The sequence below is a fragment of the Narcine bancroftii genome, chromosome 2, assembly GCF_036971445.1.
Source record: "Narcine bancroftii isolate sNarBan1 chromosome 2, sNarBan1.hap1, whole genome shotgun sequence".
Classification (NCBI taxonomy): domain Eukaryota; kingdom Metazoa; phylum Chordata; class Chondrichthyes; order Torpediniformes; family Narcinidae; genus Narcine; species Narcine bancroftii.
In genome coordinates, this window is record NC_091470.1 from 6,164,434 (window position 1) to 6,190,543 (window position 26,110).

Sequence of the window (26,110 nt, forward strand, 5' to 3'; positions counted from 1 at the left end):
CAGGAGCAGTGTAGCCACCGCTACAATGGAATATTAAAATATCTGGCCCTAAAGAAACCCCCCTATTAAAGCATATAATTATAATATGGAATAAAATTAATGGTCAAATTGAGGACAAGGGTGGGGAGCTGGGGGGAGGGGTCTTCCAACTAAGACACTCCTGGCTCAAAATATGTTAATTCCATTAACGACTGATAAAATCCTGGACACTTGGTCCCAGAGAAGGGTATTGAGGACTGTTATGAGCAGGGACAATTTATGACATTTGAGCAAATTAAGAATAAATATGGAGTTTTAAATACATCTTTTTTCTGCTATCTTTGGTTAAGATCTTATGTAAGGGACAAATTAGGTCCAGCACTAACCTTATCGCAATGTAACAGAGTCTCTGGTTCAAAAGGGGGAGAACAAAAAAATATTTTAAAAATGTATTCCCCCCCCTCCCAAACAAGGGCTTGATAAATCAAGACAAAGGTGGGAATCAGATTTGGGTGTAGAAATTGATCCATTTTTGATGTGGTCAAGAAATAGGTACTTTCTTGCATTCAACCCTAAAGTGACTCGTTTCTGGGATGAAAAAATTATTGGAATTCAATATCCTCAGGCACCTGAATTATTTTTATTGGGGAATTTATTAGACACAAGACCTAAAATGAGGCTGTCGAAATAGCAATTGAAACTTGTTAAGCTCCCTTTAGCAGTGGTCAGGAAATGAATAGCAGTGACTTGGGAATCTGATTCCCATCTCGGTTTAGCCTGTTGAAAAATAGAAATGCAGAATTGTGTTGCTCTGGAGAAGATAACCTATAACTCCAGAAACAAGTAGGATGTATTTTCAACAATAGGGAATTCATACCTAAAGTACATCAGGGTAAATCTTTAATGTTTTTCTCCCCCCCCTCCAAACTTTTGTCTCTTCCCCCCCCCCCCGTTGCTTGCAGCACCGAGGACCCTAGTTAAGTAAGGTTATTGGTCCCTTGATGGGAGTGGGGTTTAACCGAGGTGAAGCCAATCTTTCCTTTTTCTTATTCTCTCTCTTATTTTTTCTTGTTGCTTGTGGGGTGGGAGGATTCCTCTTAATTTGTCCTTCTTCTCTCATTATCTTTCTATTCTCTTTTTCTCCCTTTGGTTCCACATGGAAGCTGAATTTGCATTTTTGTAGTATTCTAATTTTTCTTTATCTATAATAATTGAATCACATGTTGACTGTTTTCTCACTTTCTATAATATCGACACGTAGATCGACATTTGTATTATTCTGTTAGTAATTATGGATACCGATGTTTTTCTTTTTGATTATTCTTCATTTTGACTGCATGTTGATCGAAAATTCTCAAAATATTTTTAAAAACTTGAATATAGGCAGTATTGAGCAGATTCCTGGAAAGAACTCAATTAGATCGAGAATCACGCATGTCTAGATTGGTGCCATGCAAGCGGATGGGCTCTTCTATAGACGTTATTTTTATCTGCATACACCTTAACCTCGATATCAGGCAACTTTTACTCTGTAGATTAAATTCATTTGGACAATTTAATTGTTTGGCTTATATGCCACTGCGTAGCTAAAAGGAAATACAATTGGCAGTGGTTTTAATTCTACCAGAATGCAAATAATTAGGTTGTTTTTCTTTGAAGATTTCAAGGATCCTGTTATTGTCATGTAATAATATATTAAAAATTTAATATACATAATATGCTTCAACTTTTGCCTGCCATAAGGCAAACAAAAAGTTGCCAGGAGCACTGCTCGGTGCCCCCTAACAACAGGAGAAAGAGAAGCAAAAGAGAGTCCCTTCAGAGTAACTGAGTGTCCCTAGATTTGCCTCTGGAAATCCTGCAGCCTCTGAAGATGCAGATTCCTGTTTGATCCATCAGCAAGCTGAGCTCCAGATCTAAACCTCTGACACAATCGGGAAGCCTTCAGCACCCGAGCCCCTTTGGGAGCTATTCTTGTCCCAATTCTGATACCTGATTCCCATGAGCCAGTCTCCAGCCTGTGTGGGTTTTTTGACAGCAAGTCACAGCAGCCTGCGCGGGTCCTTCAGCTGCCGAGCCCCTCGCTGCCGTGGCCATTGTCCTTTAGGGTCATCTCCTATAGTCCTCCCTCTCAACGGGGTTTGTGGTTTCCAGTGTCATAAGACGGCCTGCTGCTTTAGCAGGTTGTTTGAAGATTGTATGGCACAATCAATATTTGGAATGCGCGGTAGGATCCTGCAGAGCAGCGCTGCATCTCTGCCTCTTGCCCTCCTCAAACCCCACTAGCAGCAGTGCTACCATTGCAGCAGCTCTGGAGGTGCCGCCATTATTTTTGGCATATCGTTTAAAAAGTCTAAATAGTATTCATACATCACACATAGGGAACCTACAAAATGGAACACTGACGTCATCATTCTCGAGTATTTGCTGCAACACACATAAACCTCCTTTCCCTTAGAGCTGTAAGAATTGAATGGAAAAGCAGTTTAGTTGCTCCATAGCCCCAGTACCTGCAGGTGGCAGCAATGAGAAGATGCACAGATCTGCAGAAAAGTTATGTTGGAAGATTTAAATTACCCTTTCATTCAACACCATCATCCCCTCAAAATTGATCAGCAAACTCCAAGACCTGGGCCTGAAAAACTCTGGAAAACTTCTGCAGATGTGTCGTGAAAAGTGTGCTGACCTGCTGCATCGCAGTCTGGTTTGGGGGCACCAATACCCCTGAGCGTAAAGCCCTCCAAAAAGTAGTGGACACAGCCCAGGACATCACAGGCAAAACCCTCCCCACTGTCGAGAACATCTACAGGGAACTCTATCGTCAGGAGAGCAGCAGCGATCATCAAGGACGCGCAGCAACCACCACACGCTCTATTCTCGCTGCTGCCATCATGAAAGAGGTCTCGGTGCCACAAGACTCGCACCACCAGGTTCAGAAATAGCTGCTCCCTCTCCACCGTCAGACTCCTCAACATCAAACTCAATCAGGGACTCATTTAAGGACTCTTAGTTTGCACGTTATTTATTATTGAATATTTATTTTCTGTACTGCACAATTTGCTAGAACTCTTGTCTTTGTTTACATTTCTCTCTTTTGCTTTAACACATTTTTTGGATTGCAGTTTTTGTTTTGCACTAATGATAAGTAGAATGGGCAACTAAAGCGGCATCGTCTGCAAAGAGTAGTTCACGGACAAGTTTCTCTTGTGTCTTGGTGTGAGCTTGCAGGCGCCTCAGATTGAAGAGACTGCCATCCGTGCGGTACCGGATGTAAACAGCGTCTTCATTGTTGGGGTCTTTCATGGCTTTAGTTCAGAGCCAGCTCTTCAGCGCTTGACGTCCTGCTTTGCGGAAACTGCCAAAATGTTTGGCCTGGAAGTCAGCCTGAAGAAAACTGAGGTCCTCCATCAGCCAGCTCCCCACCATGACTACCAGCTCCCCCCACATCTCCATTGGGCACACAGAACTCAAAACGGTCAACCAGTTTACCTATCTCGGCTGCACCATTTCATCAGATGCAAGGATCGACAATGAGATAGACAACAGACTCGCCAAGGCAAATAACGCCTTTGGAAGACTACACAAAAGAGTCTGGATAAACAACCAACTGAAAAACCTCACAAAGATAAGCGTATACAGAGCCGTTGTCATACCTACACTCCTGTTCGGCTCCGAATCATGGGTCCTCTACCGGCATCACCTACGGCTCCTAGAACGCTTCCACCAGCATTGTCTCCGCTCCATCCTCAACATCCATTGGAGCGCTTTCATCCCTAACGTCAAAGTACTCGAGATGGCAGAGGTCGACAGCATCGAGTCCACGCTGCTGAAGATCCAGCTGCGCTGGATGGGTCACGTTTCCAGAATGGAGGACCATCGCCTTCCCAAGATCGTGTTATATGGCGAGCTCTCCACTGGCCATCGTGACAGAGGTGCACCAAAGAAAAGGTACAAGGACTGCCTAAAGAAATCTCTTGGTGCCTGCCACATTGACCACCGCCAGTGGGCTGATATCGCCTCAAACCGTGCATCTTGGTGCCTCACAGTTTGGCGGGCAGCAACCTCCTTTGAAGAAGACCGCAGAGCCCACCTCACTGACAAAAGGCAAAGGAGGAAAAACCCAACACCCAACCCCAACCAACCAATTTTCCCCTGCAGCCGCTGCAACCGTGTCTGCCTGTCCCGCATCGGACTTGTCAGCCACAAACGAGCCTGCAGCTGACGTGGACTTTTACCCCCTCAAATCTTCGTCCGCGAAGCCAAGCCAAAGAAGAAAAAAAGAAGAAAAATGATAAGTAGAAATTCTGTCTGTCCCACGGAAGAATCTCAGGGTTGTATCCGATGTCATTTATGCATTCTGACAATAAATAATCTCAGAGGATATGGGAGGAGTTTTTTTAAACATGTTTCTCCGAAGAACTTTTGATCTATTGGTTTCCAGTCCATAAAAGAAAGCATTGTTGGATGTGTTCTGTGTAGAGGTGTATGGGGTGTCTTGGGAGAAGTAGCACTCACAGGTTTCTGTTGTGTGAACTGCACAATAGCGTGTCTTCTTCAAATTGAATACATTGTCGCGGCGGCTACACTGCTCCTGCAATAACACACGCAACCAGATAGGTTGATTTCAGTGAGCAGACTGGTTTATTGCAGGCTGCAGAGCTGCACTTATACTCCCAGTCCGGACCTGGCTGAGAACCAGGCTGGAGGGCGCTGATGTCACCCGGGCGTTACGTGGTCCCCCAGCGTGGGTTTCTGAGCCCTGAGCTGGAAGGAAGGGAAACCCCCAACGATGCCATTTTGGCCGTGCTGCTTGGCCTACGAGCAGGGCCGGTTCGCCTGCCTTGTGGTGAGCCGCCACATAGCCACCCCCCACCCCCCCCATGTCCTTTTTTGCCGGGTGGCTTCGCTTCTTGGGCTGGGCAACAACCACGGGTTCGGTGGGATCGAGGTGCGCTGGCTTCAGCCTGTCCATGGTAAACAGCTCATGCCTGCCGCCCAAGTCCAGCGTGAACGTCGAGCCGGAACGCTGTATAACCCTGTACAGCCCCTCGTACGGTCGCTGCAGAGGTGCCGCGGTCGGGCCCCGCTGAATGAAAACAAACTCAGCCGAAACCAGCTCGCTGGGAACGTGAGTCGGGCGGGTGCCATGCCTGGGTGGCGGTGGGGGTTCGAAGGAGTCCAAGTAACCTCAGGTACTTCTCCCCACCCCCACCCCCCCCACCCCCAGTAACCTTAGCCTGCTTCCCAATCTGTCCTTTAACAGATGTTGCAGAGACAGAAAAATTGAGAGAAGGGGATAGAATCCTTGCTGGGGAAAGGGTGTGAGGAAGAGTAGTTGAGGGAGTTGGTGCATTTGAAATATATGTCAGTGGAAATCTGGTCTCCCAAGATGGAGACAGAGAGATCCAGAAAGGGGAGAGTGTTGTCTGAGTATTGTTTTACTTTGACTTGAAGGTTGAGTGCATGGTTAAATGGCAAGATACTTAGAGGGACTTTGGGGTCCAAATCCCTAGCTCTCTCATGTTTGCCATGCAGATTGATATGGTAGTTATAAAAGGTTTATGATACGTTGGCCTTCATTAGACAGAGGATTGGGTTCAAGAGTCATGAGGTAATGTTGCAGCTCTATAAAAATCTGGTTAGACTACACTTAGAGTATTATGTTCAGTCTCATTACAGAAAGAATGTGGAAACTATGGAGAGGGTGCAGAGGAGATTTACCAGGATGATGCTTGGATTGGAAAATGCATCTTAGGAAAGGCCTTTTCTCTTTGGAGCAAAGAATGATGAGAGGTGATTTAATAGAGGTGTACAAAATTATGGAAGGCATAGATAGGTTGGACAGCACCTTTTTCCCCCAAGAGTAGTATCTGGCGGAGGAGAGGAATGTTTAGGGGAGATATCAGAGATAAGTTTTTTTTTTTACACAGAGAGTGCATTGCCAGGGGTGGTGGAAGTGGCGAAAGCTGGTATAATAGGGACTTTTCAACGACTCTAGGATAGCCGCAAGAAAACTGGAGGGTAATGGGTATGAAATAGGGAAGGCTTTGTTTGTTGAGTAGGTTTACATGGGTCAGCACAACATTGTGCACCAAGGGTCTGTACCGTAAGAGGTCATGTTCTATTAGGTGGCAGAAAGAGCAGACAAATATCAGATAAAGTTCAATGTCACAAAGAGATTCACTTTTGCAACAGGAAAGAGTACACTAAATGATAGTGGGAAGAAACTATACATGCACATCAAAACTCTCAACTTGAGACTCCAAACTGTTTACTTGTATTCATTTTAATGCCCCCAAAGGATACAGAATGAAAAGCAATCAAAATATAAGGCCTATTTATAATATTTAACAAGTCTTGGCCTTGCTCCTGTTCCTTTTTTTGTTTGTTTTTAATGTACTCCAATTAAAAACAGAAAGCCCTTTATTCATATTAGTTCAGGCTTCAGCATCCTGGGAGCGTCATGGTGCAATTATTGGTAGACTTCTAGACTCAATATATCAGACTCTAGGTGATTCATATCAGAATGGCTCATAAACAGCACTAAAAATCTAACTGCATTTTGCTAAATAAATGAACTTTCAAAAGCTAGGATCTAATTGGGTAGATCCTATAAATTCTGCAGTGTCAGGTACGATCAGGTAGGTGGACAAAGATAAGGAGGTGTATGGTGCCCGTACCATTGAGCTGCAGGTCGTGCAACTCTCTAGCAGCTGCATCAACCTGGGGTTCAATCCAACATCTCCTGCCGTCAGCACGGAATCTGTGCATTTTCCCCAGAGAATTTTGGGTGTCATATGGTACACCCATCTGACATACAGTACTGTCATATGATCAGGTCCTTTGGCCTCTCCATTCATGCTGAACTTTCTTGCTCCTCTGTGCATCCCATTTGCCTGTATCCTATCTATATCCTTCTAAGTCTTGCCTATTCAAGAACTGAAATAAATGATTAACTTATAGTATTGTATCAGATTTCATTATCTCCTCTGACTGAGAGTTCCAAATACCAGCCATTCTGTGTAGGCAATAAATATTCCCCTCAAATCCTCTTTAAAACTCCTTCTCACCATAAACCACCATGTCCCTTGTTTTTGATTCTCTGCCTTGAGGACAAGATTCCATCCGTTCTATCTATGCCCTTAATAATTAGCGTAGTGGTTAGTGTAACGTTATTACAGCGTCAGCGACCCAGGTTTAAATCCTGCGCTGCCTGTAAGGAGTTTGTACATTCTCCCCACGTCTGCATGGGTTTCCTCTGGGTGCTCTAGTTTCCTCCCACCCTTGATTGGAGCATTTGGGTAGCATGGGCCAGAAGGCTTTAGTACTGTGCTGTATGTCTAAATTTTAAAAATTTAGAATTAAAACTTAAATTTAAAAAAATGGGTAGATTGTTGATATTTCAGGCCTGATCTCTTCCTTATGACAAAATGCAGGAAGAGAAATTTATCTCAACGAATAAAATATCAGACTTTATAACATCAAATGAATTACAATTGTGCCCTTGACTAGTTACCAACCCCCCCTCCCCCCCCCCCCCCCCCCCCCACCATTTCTGCACCTTCAAATTAGCTTTCAATTGCTAGTGTGGAGTATTATGGCAGACTGGCATATCTAATGAAAATCACATCATACCTTCATAATTTCCTGATAAGGATGGTCTTTAATTGCAAGGTGACATTCATCAAACACCAGCAAGTTAATATTCGAGAGGAAAATGTAGCCTCTCCTTAATATGTGCAAGAAGATGTGGCACGTCATAACTAGCACCTATGAAAATAGAACATAGGGAGGAAAAAGGTCAATCACAGTATATTTTATACAAAAAAAACAATCATCAGCCTGGATAAATCACACTGCTGGCCAACTACCCCCCCACCCACACACACCCCACCCACACACACACCCCCCCACACACACACCCCCCCACACACACACCCCCCCACACACACACCCCCCCACACACACACCCCCCCACACACACACCCCCCCACACACACACCCCCCACACACACACCCCCCCACACACACACCCCCCCACACACACACCCCCACACACACACACCCCCACACACACACACCCCCACACACACACACCCCCACACACACACACACACCCACACACACACACCCCCCACACACACAGACCAAGATAGACACACACACACAGAGCTAGACACACACACACAGAGCTAGACACACACACAGAGACCAAGATAGACACACACACACAGAGCAAGATAGACACACACACACAGAGCTAGACACACACAGAGCTAGACACACACAGAGCTAGACACACACAGAGCTAGACACACACAGACCAAGATAGACACACACAGACCAAGATAGACACACACAGACCAAGATAGACACACACACACAGACCAAGATAGACACACACACACACAGAGCAAGACACACGCACAGAGCTAGACACACACACACAGAGCTAGACACACACAGAGATAGACACACACACACAGAGCAAGATAGACACACACACACACACACACAGAGCAAGACACACGCACAGAGCTAGACACACACGCACAGAGCTAGACACACACAGAACAAGATAGACACACACACACCCACACAGAGCAAGATAGCTATTGCCAACTGTACCTTTCCCTTGCTATACTTTTACAAAATGTCAATAAATGCTGGCCTTTCCAGCAACACTCTGGTCCAGGTAACATATAACCACTTACAGCACAGAACAGGCCAGTTCGGCCCTACTAGTCCATGCCGTAGCAAATCCCCACCCTCCTAGTCCCACTGACCAGCACCCGGTCCATACCCCTCTAGTCCCCTCCTATCCATGTAACGATCCAGTCTTTCCTTAAATGTAACCAACAATCCCGCCTCGACCATGTCTGTCGGAAGCTCATCCACATCCCTATCACCCTCTGCGTAAAGAAATTTCCCCTCATGTTCCCCTTATAATTTTCCCCCTTCAATCTTAAACCATGCCCTCTAGTTTGAATCTCCCCCACTCTTAATTGAAAAAGCCTATCCACGTTTACTCTGTCTGTCCCTTTTAAAATCTTAAACACCTCTATCAAGTCCCCCCTCAATCTTCTGCGCTCCAGAGAAAAAGGCCCCAGTCTGCACAACCTCCCCCTGGAACTCAGACCCTGAATGAAGAAAGAAGGCTGGAGTACCTGCCGTCCACTGCAGTGTTTATTCCATTCTTCCTTTGCCCACAATTCAATATGCTCCATAATGGAATACTCTCCCACCTTCAGATCGGAATGGGTCTTGACAGCTGCTGCCAGCTGAGCCACAGATCTTGCTGGGAGATGCAATTTCCAGAAACACAAGTTATATCCTCTCTATTTACGTTTCCTGACAACACAGCAACATTATTCTCTGACTATCAGATAAACAGCAGCTCCCGCATAATTTCCGGAGGTTATCAGAATTATCAAAGCCAAGTGTTTCAATCGTTGAAAGGGCCTGGACAGAGTAGACGTTCATAAGGTTGTTTCCCATAGTGGGAGAGTCTCGGACAAGAGGGGACAACTTTAGGATTGAAGGGCGTCCAGAGAACATTACAGCACAGAAGCAGGCCTCTTTGGCACTTCTAGTCTGTGTCGAACCTTTTTTTTTTTTTGCAAGTCCCATTGACCTGCTCCCGGACAATAACCCTCCATACCTTTCCCATCCAAGTACCTGTCAAAATTCCTCTTAAATGTTAACATTAAATGTTAGAAAAGAAATTCCTAGAAATTTCTTCAGCCAGAGGATGGGAAATCTTGGAATCTGTTGCCACAGGCGGTTGTAGAGGCCACGTCATTGGAGGTATTTAAAACAGATTGATAGGTTCTTGATTGGCCAGGGAATTAAAGAGTACGATGAGAAGGCCGGGCAGTGGGGCTGATGAAGTGGCAGGGCAGACTCAATGAAGTTGATAGCCTATTTCTGTTCCCATGTCTTAAGGTCTTATTGCAATCTGCAAGCCACCAACGGCAACTTAGAAATGGCTCCAGTACTCCACAAGATCATCCATGTTCTCTGCTTGCAGCCAACCAAGATTACTCACACCTAATCACTACGTTCGACTTTACACCCTTATCAGGCTCCAAAAAAAAATCAACCATATCATCGACTTTGGGCAGACTGGGCAAGGATGATAGCTTTCCATCTCTGAAGGACATAAGATAGGTTTCAATTTTGCTAAGCATTATAGGAGCCTTATTAAAAAAAAAATCTGAAACCAACAGGATTGAATTATTTTCTTTACTTATCTATTGAAAAGGAAATTGCTAATTTTATCCATGATTTAAAAAAGGGCGATAGAACACAATATAAAAGATTTCTAGGCAGGAGGTTGAAATGGCTGTATTGTGGAGTCCACAAATGATACTTACTTGAACTAACTAAAAACACAGTGCGTGAGCCATTCTTGTTGAACTGTCCCCTGATCTGATGAGATAGTTCCTTTGTGAGTAACACTGCAATAAAGGTCTTCCCTGAGCCAGTATTTAAACAAACGATAGTATTATGTTCCAAAGCTGCTTCTAGAAGTTCAACCTGTAAGACAGCAATGCTTTCAGTTTCAAGGCAGTTGTTTCATGTTCCTTCCATTCTGTTGGTGTAGATAAAAGTTAATTTCCCACATCCTATGGGACAACACCGTTCGTGTCGCAGTTAGCACACCAATATTACAGTGCCAGTGACCCGAGTTTAAATCCGGTGCTGTCTGTAAATTTGTACATTCTCCTCGTTTCCGCCCACCCATCAAAATGAATGGTTGGGGGAGGTGTGTGCATGTGTGGGGTTATAGATTAATTTGCGTATTTGGGTGACATGTGCTCAAAGGCAGGAGTGGTCTGTTACCGTGCTGTATGGCTACATTTTTTTTAAAAATTAAATCATATTTAGCAAAGATTGAGAAATGCAAGGGCGAAAAACCTTCCAGGAATGGTGGGCATCGCAATTCAGCATATTATGCCCACGCAAAGCCTACGTGGAAACACTTATAGGAATTACCATTTAATAAGGACCCAGGGAAAATAACAATGATGGATTCCTAGCAACTGAAAAGAGAAACTCAATCGTCTTCTTTTGCAGCCCCTTGGGATCAGAATAACTTGCTGCTACCGGCCAATATAGGAATCACCAACTTTTTCAATGACGGGGCAAGAAGTGTCTGAGCCAATGGTTGAGATGGGGGTTTACAGATAGTTCACATGGTGAGGAATTTCTCCACCATTATGTATGGCTTTTGTGTGTAAGTAAATCTTCGTCCGCGAAGCCAAGCCAAAGAAAGAAAGACGAAGAATGAATAAACTCAAGGCTCATACACCATTCTAAATGCTATTCTCAACTTTGCAGTTTGTATGTGCAGTTCTGATCTCCTGACTTGAGAAAGGACGTATTGGGTTTTGGAGTGAGTGCAGAGGAGATTCACCAGGTGGATTCCAGAAATATGGGGGATAGCCCATGAGAAGAGACTGAGTCACTTAGAACTATATTCAATGGAGTTTGGAAGGTTGGAGGCAGCAAAATCTTATAGAAACTTATCCATTAGGCAAAGAATAGATAAGGTGGAAGCAAGGAGGCAATTTCCACTGGCAGATGAGACTAGAACTCAAGATTCGGGGAACTGATTTACGACAGATGAAGAGGAACTGCTTCTCCCAGCATAGTGATGATGTGAAATTTTCCGCCCAATGAAGTAATTAAGAAATAAGTAAAGGCAGTCTCTTAAGACACGGACAGAACTTCGAATAGTAGAGGAAATAAATAGGGGAATAAATGAAGCTGAATCCATGGCCAGATGGCTCATAATCTCATTGAATAGCAGTTTCATCTATGAGAAATACAATAAAGACGAGGTTACGTATGATACAATATAACTGGATACACAGGCTATACATTACACCTCAAAAGTTAAATAAATGGGACCCAACAGTATCTGATAGATGTTTTTGCTGTAAAAAGGAAATGGGAACAACAATTCATGCAATTTGGACATGTGAGAAAGTAGAAAAATTTTGGGAAGATCTAAACCAAATATTAAATAAAATTACACAAAACAATATACCAAAAAACCCAGAGATCTTCCACCTAAGTAACATAAAAAACAAAGAATTTGGACTTGATTTGGATGGTGCACAAAAAAGATTTGTTAGGATAGCCCTAGCTGTAGCAAAAAAATGTATTATGTCAGCCTGGAAATTAGAAGATAACTTGAGAATACAACAATGGTATATAGAAATGAATAAATGTATTCCATTAGAAAAAATAACATATAATTTAAGAAATAATATTACAATATTTGAACAAATATGGGAGCCATACTTGAAACATAATAGAGAAAACCTACCGGGGACATTTACCACCTAAAATGACAGAAGGAGAAGGAAATGAAAAGAATTGACTCAGTGGAATTTCTTGTTTATTTTTATTGAGTGACAACATTGTTTGACGGGTTTAATGTATCTTAGATTCTGTACTTTAAATGAATGGGAGGGGAGGTAGGGAGGGTGGGATGGGAAGGGGGGGGGGGAGAAAACGACACTGTATATATTTGAAAAGGAAAATGTATCTATCTTGATCAATGTGGTTTATAGTGTGAAAAATAAAAAATTTTAAAAAAAAATAGCAGTTTCATGTGGTGCTCTACAGGGAGTTGTGAGACCCCTGCTATTTATGATATTTATAAATGACTCAGATAAAGTGGGTCAGGAAATTAGTACATGACACAAAGGTTGGAAATGTGTGCATCATGTCCAAGGGTGTTGTAGATCACAACAGGATACAGATCGATGCAGTTGAGCAGAAAAGTGGAAGATAAATTTAATCGAGATAAGTGTGAAATAATGCATTTTGGAAGGTTAAATTTGATGGTGGACTATGTGGTTAAATGACAGGATTCTTAACAATGTGGAGGAACAATGGAATCTTGGGGTCCAAATTATAGATTCTTCAAAGCTGCATTGCAAGTTGATAGGGTGGTTAAGGTAAGCGAGGGACTGAGTTCAAGAGCTGTGAAATAATGTTACAGCTGTATTAAACTCTGGGTACACCACACTTGGAGTACTGTGTTTAGGTCTGGTCACCTCAATGAAGGAAGGATGTACAAACTGGAGATTTACCAGGATATTAGGAGAACATGTCTCATGATGCAAGGAAAAGCGAGGGCTTTTCTATTTGGAGCAATACAGGACGAGTGGTGACTTAATAGAGGTGTACAATATTCTGAGAGGCATACAGTAGATAGGGTGGATAGCCAACACCTGTTTCCTGTGGCAACAAAACTGGCGCTGCATGAACTCAGGATCATTTGGAAGGAGAGGCAGTGATAGAGATAGAGATTCAGGGAGATAGTCACCCCTAAAAGTCAGGGGACAGGTAACTGTGACTGTTAGGAGAGGGAAGGGGAAGAGGCAGACAGTGCAAAGAACCCCTGTAGCCATTCCCCCAATAACAAGTTTACTGTTTTGGATGCTGTTGGGGGGGTGGGGGGGGTGGAGAAACAATCAACCAGGGACAAGTCATGGTGGCCATGTCCCTGAGGTAGGCCTCTTGGCTCAGAAGGGAGGGGTGGGGATGAAGAGACCCATGGTAATTAGGAACTCAGTGATTAGGAGACCAGATAGGAGGTTTGGTGACCAAGATCAAGGCTCCCAAATGGTATGTTGCCTCCCAGGTGCCAGGGTCTCTAATAGAATTCATAGCATTCTGGAGGGGAAGGGTGAACAGCCAGATGTCATGGTACATGTGGGGACCAATGACATAGATAGAAGTAGGTTGAGTTTCTGAAGAGGAAATATAGGGAGTTAGGAAAGAATTTAAAAAGCAGGACCACAAAGGTCATAATCACAGGACTGCTACCAGTGCAATGCACCAGAGAGGGTAGGAACAGGAAGTTGTGGCTGAAGAGTGGGTGCAGGGGTTAAGATTTCTGGATCATTGAGATCTCTTCTGGGAAGGTCTGACCTGTACAGAAAGGACAGGCTGCACCTGAACTGGAATGAGTCCAATATCCTAGTGGCAAGGTTTGGTAGAGCTGTTGGGGAGGGGTTGAAGTCGTTTGGCAGGAGGGGTGGGAATCAGAATGTGAGATTAGGGTAGAAGGACAAAAGCTTGATGCTCTGTGTTCTGAGTTGATGAGAAAGGAGAAGCAAGGGACAAAACAGAGCTGGTTAGAGCAGTTGAAATATATCTATTTCAACACTAGGGGTATTAGGAATAAAGGGGATGAACTTCGAGCTTGGATCAGTTTGTGGAACTACGATGTTGTGGCCGTCACTGAAACTTGGCTGGAGGAAGGGCAGGATCAGCTGATGCAGGTTCTGGGGTTTAGAGGTTTTAAAAGGAATAGATGAGAGGTAGAAGGGGGGGGGGAGATTAGAATTACTGGTCAGGGATAGTATCACGTCTATAGAAAGGGAGGAGGCTACAGAGGGAATGCCCGTAGAGTCGCCGTGGATGGAAGTCGGAAACAAGAAGGGAGTTCTCACTGTGCTGGGAGTCAGCTATAGGCCCCCAAATAGCCCTCGGGACACAGAGTTGCAAATAAGCAGTCAGATTTTGGAATGGTGCAGGAAACACAGGGTTGTAGTTATGGGTGATTTCAACTTCCCTGATATTGAGCGGCACTTCCTGACTGCAAGAGGGAGAGATGGGGCTGAATTTGTCAGGTGTGTACAAGAAGGATTGCTGACACAGTATGTGGACCAGCCGACGAGAGAGGCCAAACTGGATCCAGTTCTGGGTAATGAACCTGGTCAGGGGGCGGAGCTCACGTTGAGGGAACATTTTGGTGAGAGTGACCACAACTCCCTGAGCCTTAGTAAAGCTACGGAAAAGGATATGAACAGATAAAATGGGAAAGTGCTTAACTGGGAAAGGTCTAATTATGAAGGGATGAGGCAGGAACTAGCAAGAATAAATTGGAAATAGACGTTTAAGGGTGAAAGCACAGAAGTAATGTGGAGGAAGTTTAGGGACCACTTGTGCTGGGTTCAGGAGGTTGGTGCCACTGGGACAAGGAAAAGATGGTAGGAAAAGGGGACCGTGACTGATGAAACAGGTCAGGCAACTAGTCAAGAGGAAGAAAGAAACATATGTTAGATATAGGAAGCAGGAAAGGCTCATGAGAAATATATGGCAGCCAGGATGGAGCTGAAAAAAGGACTTAGGAGAGTTCAAAGGAGGCACGAGAAGGTCTTGTAGGATTAAGGAGAACCCCAGGGTGTTCTATGCGTATGCGAAGAACAGAAGGATGCCGAGAACGAAGGTGGGGCTGCAAAAGGATAAAGGAGGCAACATATGCCTGGAAGTGGCTAAGGTTTGGGATGGTTCTAAATGAATGCTTTGCTCGTCCTTGATCAGGGCGAGGTCAAAACTGAACAGGCCCCTGTGCTGGACAATGTGGAGATTAAGGAAATGGAAGGGTTGGATAATCTTAAAGTGATGTCCCCAGGGCCAGACGCAATATATCCCAGACTGCTGTGGGAAGTGAGGGAAGAGAAAGCTGAGGCAGTAGCTATGAATCCTCTTTGGCCACAGAAGAAGTGCCAGAGGATTGCAGAATGGCAAATGTAGTCCCCTTGATTAAGGATAGGAATTATGAGAATTTGAAGAAGTCCAGTCTACTCAAGGATAGTCAGCATCGATTTGTGAAGGGAAGGTCGTGCCTCACGAGCCTAATTTGAGTTTTTTGAGGAGATAACAAAAGAAATTGATAAGGGTCGGGCAGTAGATGTGGTCGACATGGATTTTAGGAAGGCATTTGACAAGGTCCCCCATGAGTCACATCCAGAAAGTCATGAGGCTCGGGATCAGTGGAACCTTGGCCCTGTGGATAAATAAATTGCTTATAAGAAGAAAACAGTAGTAATAGAAGGAAAGTATTCTGCCTGGTGTAAGGTTAAACATCATGAGATGGGAATGTGTAAGGAGTTACCCTGTGCAGGGCTGTAACAAGAAGGGGAGGTGTCCTTGTACTCCTGTTAGGTAAAACATCATGAGATGGGAATGTGTAAGGAGTTACCCTGTGCAGGGCTGTAACAAGATGTGAATGCATCCTTGTACTTACAAGATAAGAGAGACATTGATGGATTGAGAGGCAGGAAGCTAGCAGGGAAAGGATAGCAACAGTTTTAGTCATTGGACAAGTAATGATATGATGATGTACTAAGCACGTATCCAAGGGTATAAAAAATCACCATTTTGCTGATAACGGCAGAATGCATTCTCCGACTAACATTGTTAGTCGCAAGTGTTACAATCCGGTAATAAAGAACAAAGAACCCTGATTTCGACTCAGTCTGGTGTTTGTCTCACTCATTCATGAACAAAGCAGACCTAACACTGGTGACAAGTGGAGTGCTACAAGGATCTGTTCTGGGACCCCTGCTCTTTGTGATTTTTTTAATAAATGACCTGTATGAAATGGCAGAAGGATTGGTCAGTAAGTTTGTGGATGACACAAAGGTTGGAGGAGTTATGAATGGAGAAGGTTACAAGAGGATAGAGGCAGGATGCAGAGTTGGGCAAAGCGGCTAATGGAGTTCAATCTGGATAAGTGTGAGGTGGTGCATTTTGGAAGGACAAACCAGAAGGCTGAGTATAAGGTTAATGATCGGTTACTTAAGAGTGTTGATGAACAGAGGGACCTTGGGGTTCAAATCCATACATCCCTCAAGGTCACCACACAGGTTGATAGGATAGTTAAGAAGGCCGATGAGACGCTGGGCTTCATTAGTTGAGGGATTGAGTTCAGGAGAGGTCACGTTGCAACACTACAAATCTCTGATAAGACCACACCGTGTGATCCCTGAAGTGGCAAGCACAGGTAGAAAAGGTGGTTAAATATGTACTGCACCTGCCTTCATCGGTCCAGGCACAGAATGCAAGAGCAAGGAGGTTACGGTGTAACTGTATCCTTGCAAGGTGGTTGGCTGGAACTATTTGGGAGTATTTAAACTCGTCTGGCAGGTGGATGGAATACAAAGTAGTGGTTTATCAGATAAGAAAGATGAAACAAAGATGTTACAACAATCCAGTAAGCAAGGCAAAGACAGAACATAAAAGGATTAATTTAACTGAAAAAATAATTATTGTTATTAATATTTTAATTTTTATAGTAAGGTTGTAAGATGGTTAAAATATTTGTTTGCTCTGTGACTCTGGTGCAAAGCCCCCAATTTCATATCTTGTTCATGACAATAAATCCTGCTTCTGATTCTTAAGTAAAGCAGCCTGAAGGGCAAGGCACATGAGCACGGATCTGTTCGTGGAATTGTGATGTTATAGCTAGTATGTAAACATGATTGACAGATTGGTAGGTCTGTCAGCTCAACATTCTGGCATGATAGGAACATAGGAAGTAGGAACAGGAGGAGGCCAAAAATGGCCCATCGAGCCTGCTCCGCCATTCAATACGATCATGGCTGATCTAATTTATGACCTAACTCCACCTACCTGCCTTCTCCCCATATCCCCTAATTCCTCTATCACCTCATTCGGCCCATCGAGCCTGCTCCGCCATTCAATACGATCATGGCTGATCTAATTTATGACCTAACTCCACCTACCTGCCTTCTCCCCATATCCCCTAATTCCTCTATCATGTAAAAATTTATCTAACCGAATTTTAAATATGTTTAATGAAGCAGCCTCAACCACTTCCCTGGATAGAGAATTCCAAACATTCACTACTCTCTGGGAAAAACTATTTTTCCTCATCTCTGTCTTAAATCTACTCCCCTGAATCTTGAGACTGTGTCCTCTCGTCTTAATTTCCCCGGCCAGCTCAAAAAACCTTCCTACATCTATCCTATCCATACCCTTCATAATCCTACATGTTTCTATAAGATCTCCTCTCATTCTTCTGAACTCGAGCGAATACAATCCTAGATGATTTAATCTTTCATCATAAGTCAATCCCTTCATCCCAGGGATCAACCTAGTAAACCTCCTCTGGACCGTCTCCAAAGCCAGTATATCCTTCCTCAAATATGGAGACCAGAACTGGACTCAGTACTCCAGGTGCGGTCTCACCAGTACCTTATACAGTTGCAACATGATCTCCCTACTCCTGAATTCAATTCCTCTAGTGATGAAGGCCAACATTCCATTTGCCTTCTTAATAACCTGCTGCACCTGCAACCTAACTTTTTGCGATTCATGCACAAGCCCTCCCAAGTCCCTCTGCACAACAGCATGCTGTAGTTTTTCACCCTTTAAATAATATTCAGCTCTTTTATTTTTCTTGCCAAAGTGGATAACCTCACACTTACTAACATTGCGCTCCATCTGCCAGACCTTTTCCCACTCATCCAGCTTAACTCTATCCCTCTGCAGACTCTCCACATCCTCATTACAATTTGCTCTTCCACTCAATTTGGTATCATCCGCAAACTTGGCTCCACCACATTTTGTCCCCTCCTCCAAGTCATCAATGTAAATGATGAACAGTTGTGGGCCTAACACTGACCCCTGCGGCACCCCACTTACCACTCTCTGCCAATCTGAAAAACTCCCATTTATCCCGACTCTCTGCCTCCTGTCAGACAACCAATTTTCAATCCAGGCCAATACACTTCCCAATATAGAGGTGCAGTTAAGAGAGGAGGGAGAGAGGCCTTGGTAATTTGGGAGAACATCACATCAGAATTTAAAGATATTCGGAGGGGACCGAAGAAGCATTCTGCGAGGCCACGTGGTTGAACAGAAATAAATTCATTTTGATGAAATTAATCAAAACACCACTCCACCACACTCTCTTCCCCAAAAAGAGGTCAGCGAGAATTAGAACCCAAGAGTGTAGTCATAGATTTGTGCAGAAATAACTGAGTTGGTCATTTTAGTTACAGGTAAATTTTAACTTCTCTAATACTCGCTGGAACAGCTGTGGGGCAGAATTTGTGTCTAGGAATGTTTAGTGCATTAATAATAAAGAATTACATTTGATCTCTTAGCAAGTGAGGACAGGCAAGTGGGCACCACTGACCATAATTTTATTAGTTTTAATTATAGTCACAGAAAAAGATTGGTTTGGTTGTCCTAAAGTTCAAGTTTATTGTCACATGTAGCAAGATACCGTGAGTTTGCTTTCAAAGCTGTCCAGCTAATCGGAATACAACATAGAGAGTAAAGCAAGTAAGTCACAATACAGAGTTTCAGACATGGATCAGCTTGAATCTTCCTCCTGATAGAAGAGGGGAAGTAATCAAATCTAGTGGACTCGTTATGTGCACGGTTTCGTAGCTCCAAAGGAAATGGGCCAATGACAATTTTTCTCAAGCAAAATATTTCAGTTGCAATTGGGTCGAGAGCAGTGATTCTCCACCTTTCCTTCCCACTCACATCCCACCTTAAGCAATCCCTTACTCATCACAGAGCACTGATGGCCTAGGGATAACTTAAAGGAACACTTGAATTACCAATGTTAAGGGTTATATTAGCATTGTAGGTTATACTTCACAGAGAAACACTTGCCAGAAGGCATCTCATTTAAAATGCAAGAGCTTTGCTGAAGCTAGACGTTGAGGCTCCAGATGACTTTGCAGAAGCAATGAAGAATGCTGATCTATTATGTATGGGCAATAAAGTCCCAGCTCAGAAGATCTTTCAAAGTTTGGGATTGGTCATATTTTTTTTTACAGGCAGAGAAAGAAAAAACAAACAGATAATTTCTATTATTTTTGAGGGAGGAAATAGTAGTAGTTGAGGCTGCAACATGGCAAGCTGGCAGCTTGTTGAAGAACCCCATTTTGAAGAAGGGTTGCGAGTTGAGTTCAGCCTGTTCAAAACCCTTGTAGTCCTTACAAGACAAAATGGCTGGATAGAGCGTTTCTCCTGAAATAAGGGAAACAAGAGGAACTCAGTGGTGACCCGGAAGAAGAGGTTATCATTTGGAAAACCCATGATGAGGTAGGTTTCTTTGGCAAGTCACTGAAGTGACTGATTGGAGGAAATCAGTTTGTGTGCGTCCAACGAGCAACAAATTCTTCTCTGAAACCAACAAGGACCTTCCTGAGCGGTAATCAATTACCTTTATGCACCAGAGCCTAGTGAAGATTCATAAATGTTAAATTTTGTGCACAGTATAAGAATTGCCTGATACCAGTGAACTTGGAGAAATTACAAGTGAATGATTGGACAGTGAAACAGAGAAATTTCCTGAACATGTACACATTACATACACATGAGCTTAGAATTAGAAGGGGGTTAAGTTAGGTAAAGTTAAAAGTAATAAGTTAAGGTTTGATCCTGTTTTTATGTTTAAAGAAACTTTTGTTTAAGTAACCACTGTTTTGGTGGATTTCTGCTGCTGAGTTTTGGAGTCCACTGGGCTTGTAACACCCAAAGCATGGAATACTATGGGGTGAGTGCTGTGAAATGAAATTACTAGGATGAGAGACTGAATTCCCCACTTGCTCTCTGGTGAAATAGAATTTTGTCTCCAGGCCAAACGTCAAATACTCTGGATTTTGCATCTTATCCACAATACTAATGGTTGAGGGAAAGAAGGAGGAATCAAAGTCTATGTCTCAACACATTTTACTGAAGGAACTCAATTTAAGGTGAAATACCAGTCTCAGCAAGTTCAACAAAAAACATTCTGCTTTGATTCACTGACCTTTTCCATCAAACACATACCTGATATTTCCTTGGTGTAAAAATGTTGTCATGGATAGCTTCCTGTTGCCATGGCAGTCCAAAAAATGGGCCCATTGGTGATGAAGCAGGTGTCATGAGCTGTAATCCTGCCATTCTTAGATTTCACAATGCAGGTCCTCTCACACATCCAGTGTTTCTGTCATTTCATGTGTTGCAGCAAAGCCTACAAAGTAAATATTTTCATGTGAATGTTTCATCCTCAGAGATTCCCTTGCAAATCCAAAGCATGGAATGCCACTGTAGACTTCAACATTGACTTTATTTGGCCCCTACATAAGAGTAGGCCACACAAGCCAGATCTGCCACTCAGTAAGAATGTGTCTGGCCCAACCTTCATCTCAACATCACTTTCCTGCACTCTCCACATATCCCTGAACAGTCATGATATAAAGATAATTTCCTGCTTACTCCCAGACCCTCAACTCCCTTGTTATTTAAATATTTGTCAATCACTTCTTTGAATGCATTCAACAGCTCTCACAGATCTCTGGAGTTGAGAACTTAAAATTGAAAACCCTCAGTAGAAATTCTTCAAATCAAATGAAATGGGGAACTCCTTACTCTAAAGCTCTGGTCCAGCCATTCTCAACCATTTTTTCTTGCTATGGCCCCCTTAAGACTCCACTCAAAGTTTATGAGCCCCTTCCTTGTGAAGCAGTCAAGTTTAGTTGGTTTCTTCTGTACTTCTCTCTTACTGAATACATAAAAAACAAAAAAGATTTCAGTCCCTGGCCCCCCATAAATGTGTTTGACCCCAGCAGAGGGGGGGGGTGGGGAAATGGGAAAGAGAGAATGAATGCTCTGGTCTCTAGTTCCAGAAAGCTCAAATTAGAAAATATTCTATCAGCATACACCATTCCATTTAGAATCTACTGTTTCACTAAGATCTTTCTCTCATTTTTCTATATGAAGTATAGGTCAACTTGCTCAAACTTCATACATCAACTTCTTTATTAGGAAGCCTCAATGCATTGCTTTCATAGTTACAGCTTTCCTTAACAGACCAAAACTCCAGCTGCCACCTCAACAGGACCCTTGCCAAAGATCAACATTCGTGTGTCTAATCACTTGCAATACTCTAATTGCTTGCTTTTTCTGTGTCACCTACCAAAATTTGTTTCCCAAAGCAACATTCTGTGGAGTCACTATGTTTAAATAATTTGTTTCTTCGTACTTTTCAAATTGGATCTTCTCACATTTTCCCACATTGCCCCCATCAATCAACTTCTTGTTTACTCATTTATCTGATTTAGTAACACTTTTGTATCTTTCTCAGAATCAGAATTTATTGTTATGAATGTTTTAAAATTCATTGTTTTGTGGCAGCATTACACAGTGCCAATATTGTTATAAATTACATTTGAAAATAACTAAATAAATCGTGCAAAAAAAAGGAGAAAGTAAAAGAAGTGTGTGGTTCGTTGTCCATTCAGAAATCTGATGGCAGAGGGGGAGAAGCTGTTCTTGTAATGTTGGGTACAAGTCTCCCTGATGGTAGCAGAGTGAAGAGGGCATGGCCTGGGGTCCTCTGGAGCTTTATCCTATCCTGTCCATTGGCAGCTCCATACTAGACAGTGATGCAACCAGTCAGAATGCTCTCCACAGTACACCTATAGAAATTTGTGAAGGTCTCAGACAACATACCAAATCTCTTCCAACTCCTGACAAGTGTAGTTGATGCCATGCCTTCTTTGTGATTGCATCGACATGGAAACCTCAGGACAGATCTTCAGAGGTGTTTGTTATGCACCTATCTTTTTACCAACAATAAATCTGGCTGCACTGCTCACTCAAGGCAACAATATAGATTGTAAATAATCAGGGTCACAGGGGCCTATTGCACCAAACCAGACACTGACTGCCAATCCACAAACGATCCCTTAATATCCCCCCACTGCCCTTTATCTTGACCGAGCGAAAGTCACTACATGCAAAGCTGTGAGCTTTAGTGGGTATTATAGTCAAACCCAATTGCATCACTGTCCAACATCAATGGATATGCCCCTTTGTGGAGCAAACCTCAATTATTAGTGATCCTTAACTACTATTTTCAAGACCCTGGCGAGGCCACATTTGAAGTATTGTGTGGAGTTCTGATTGCACAAGTTGATGAAAGATGTCAGAAAATTGGAAAGGGAGCAGAAAAGGTTCGTGAGGATGTTAACAGGATGAGAGGGCTTGAGTTAGGAGTGTTTGGATAGGCTAGGGTTTTTTTTTAACCATGCAGTGCTGGAGGCTTGTAGAGGAATAGAAAATTATGAGGGGCATTGTAACATGAATTGTCACACCTTTCAGGGCATTATCATTTACTGTGCATGCTCTGCCCTGGGGGGGGGGGCTTGTCTTATCAAAATGCAGTACCTTGTACTTAGCAGAATTAAATGTCATTCTCAAATGATAATGATCCCATCACATTCTTGGATATTTTCCATCAACTTTAGTGTCATCCACAAACCTATTAGCCATGCCACCTGTATTCTCCCTCAGATTGTTGCTGTCTGGAGCTTGCTATCATTTAAGAGACGTTTAGACAGGCCATTAACTAGGCAATGTGCAGAAGGCTACAGAGCTAGTGCATACAAATGGAATAAGTGTAGTGGGTCAAAAATACGAGCATGAATATGGCAGGCTGATGGGCTTCTTTCTATGCTATACAATGACAGGCCTGAAAATGAAGTCCTCCAAAGGATATAAACTTCTTACTGTATAAAAGAATATAGTGAAGGTAGATGTGAAATTAGCCACCGTCAAAAGAATAGAAAAGTGGATTAACGGTTTCAAAGTAACTAGGTGTTGACGTTCAGTGAGATCTGTGATCTTGAGCAGGAAATGGGAGTCTGCAGGTGATCTTGAGCAGGAAATGGGAGCAGCAAGCAAAAGGGATACAATTATAAAAAAGATCTTGGGCAATGTCTAATCTGAACCTGAATGTTTTATTGGAGAACTCACAAATGTCAAAACAGATTTTTGTTTTTTTTCTGCAAGGTACCTGTGCAGCTGTAGGTACATATAGGCATTTGTACAGTGTTTACTAGAATAAACTGAGGTCCTCCATCAGCCAGCTCCCCACCATGACTACCAGCCCCCCCACATCTCCATCGGGCACACAAAACTCAAAACGGTCAACCAGTTTACCTATCTCGGCTGCACCATTTCATCAGATGCAAGGATCGACAATGAGATAGACAACAGACTCGCCAAGGCAAATAGCGCCTTTGGAAGACTACACAAAAGAGTCTGGAAAAACAACCAACTGAAAAACCTCACAAAGATAAGCGTATACAGAGCCGTTGTCATACCCACACTCCTGTTCGGCTCCGAATCATGAGTCCTCTACCGGCACCACCTACGGCTCCTAGAACGCTTCCACCAGCGTTGTCTCCGCTCCATCCTCAACATCCATTGGAGCGCTTACATCCCTAACGTCGAAGTACTCGAGATGGCAAAGGTCGACAGCATCGAGTCCACGCTGCTGAAGATCCAGCTGCGCTGGATGGGTCACGTCTCCAGAATGGAGGACCATCGCCTTCCCAAGATAGTGTTATATGGCGAGCTCTCCACTGGCCACCGTGACAGAGGTGCACCAAAGAAAAGGTACAAGGACTGCCTAAAGAAATCTCTTGGTGCCTGCCACATTGACCACCGCCAGTGGGCTGATATCGCCTCAAACCGTGCATCTTGGCGCCTCACAGTTCGGCGGGCAGCAACCTCCTTTGAAGAAGACCGCAGAGCCCACCTCACTGACAAAAGGCAAAGGAGGAAAAACCCAACACCCAACCCCAACCAACCAATTTTCCCCTGCAGCCGCTGCAACCGTGTCTGCCTGTCCCGCATCGGACTTGTCAGCCACAAACGAGCCTGCAGCTGACGTGGACTTTTACCCCCTCCATAAATCTTCGTCCGCGAAGCCAAGCCAAAGAAGATTAGAATAAAAACATTATCAGAACCTCCTCCTCAGAGTAAAATAACAAATCCATGTTGTATTTCTTCTGCTAATGAACAATATCGATAACCCCGCACTAATTCCATATCCCAGGGTTTCTGGAATATCTAAATTTCAGTCTCGAATATTCTCAGCAACCAAGCCTCCACAACTCGCAAGCGTAGAATGCCAAAGATAAATGGTTCCCTGGTGAAGAAATCTATTTACAGCTCGGTTTTAAATGGCCAAACTACTGATCATACCTTTTCTCCAATTCACAGTGCTCGACTCTCCAGCAGAGGGTTTTTTGGCCAACACTTGAAGATTGCAGCTGGTGACCTCTAAACCCTTAAGCCAAAGAAAACATCATTCCTGCATCTTCCCCGTTACACCACAAGGATTTTAAGGTTTCAATGAAGTTGCTTCTCATTCATCAGGCTCAGGTCAGAGAGCCTTTCTCGAGTTTTGGTCTTTCCATTGAAGAACAGGTAAATGCAGCAGGTCAGTAACGATCTCAATGAAAGGTTCCAGCCCGAAAATTTGACAAGCCTCTCTTCCACTGATGCTCCTCAAACTACTGAGATCTTCCAGCAGATTGTGTTTAGCTTCAGATTCCAGCATCTGCAACGTCTCGTGTGACCCCGGCATGAAGTTATTTAAATGAATTCCTAGAAAGGGGCAGCCCTTTGAGGAACGATTCCTAGGAAGGGGCAGCCCTTTGAGGAACGATTCCTAGGAAGGGGCAGCCCTTTGAGGAACGATTCCTAGAAAGGGGCAGCCCTTTGAGGAACGATTCCTAGAAAGGGGCAGTCCTTTGAGGAACGATTCCTAGGAAGGGGCAGCCCTTTGAGGAACGATTCCTAGAAAGGGGCAGCCCTTTGAGGAACGATTCCTAGAAAGGGGCAGCCCTTTGAGGAACGATTCCTAGGAAGGGGCAGCCCTTTGAGGAACGATTCCTAGGAAGGGGCAGCCCTTTGAGGAACGATTCCTAGAAAGGGGCAGCCTTTCATGCCTCGTGTGACCCCGGCATGAAGTTATTTAAATGAATTCCTAGAAAGGGGCAGCCCTTTCATGCTTCTTGTGACCCTGGCATGAAGTTATTTAAATGAATTCCTAGAAAGGGGCAGCCCTTTGAGGAACGATTCCTAGGAAGGGGCAGCCCTTTGAGGAACGATTCCTAGAAAGGGGCAGCCCTTTCATGCTTCTTGTGACCCTGGCATGAAGTTATTTAAATGAATTCCTAGAAAGGGGCAGCCCTTTGAGGAACGATTCCTAGAAAGGGGCAGCCCTTTCATGCCTCATGTGACCCCGGCATGAAGTTATTTAAATGAATTCCTAGAAAGGGGCCGCCCTTTCATGCTTCTTGTGACCCTGGCATGAAGTTATTTAAATGAATTCCTAGAAAGGGGCAGCCCTTTGAGGAACGATTCCTAGAAAGGGGCAGCCTTTCATGCCTCATGTGACCCCGGCATGAAGTTATTTAAATGAATTCCTAGAAAGGGGCAGCCCTTTGAGGAACGATTCCTAGGAAGGGGCAGCCCTTTGAGGAACGATTCCTAG

At 43.7% G+C, this 26,110-nt stretch overlaps 1 protein-coding gene across 9 annotated transcripts in view; it reads right to left on the reverse strand.

The window, feature by feature from the left end:
* The window catches only part of dicer1 (dicer 1, ribonuclease type III), a 173,393-nt gene that overhangs the window by 103,581 nt on the left and 43,702 nt on the right, over nt 1–26,110 (reverse strand). For all 9 annotated transcript variants that reach the window (XM_069915723.1, XM_069915725.1, XM_069915721.1 and 6 more), the window contains 4 exons: nt 20,608–20,791; nt 10,356–10,518; nt 9,147–9,277; nt 7,615–7,749 (listed from right to left, as the gene is read on the reverse strand). In XM_069915723.1, the coding sequence (XP_069771824.1) occupies nt 7,615–7,749; nt 9,147–9,277; nt 10,356–10,518; nt 20,608–20,721 (543 nt within the window). In that variant the 5' untranslated portion in view covers nt 20,722–20,791. The remainder of the gene's footprint in view (nt 1–7,614; nt 7,750–9,146; nt 9,278–10,355; nt 10,519–20,607; nt 20,792–26,110) is intronic.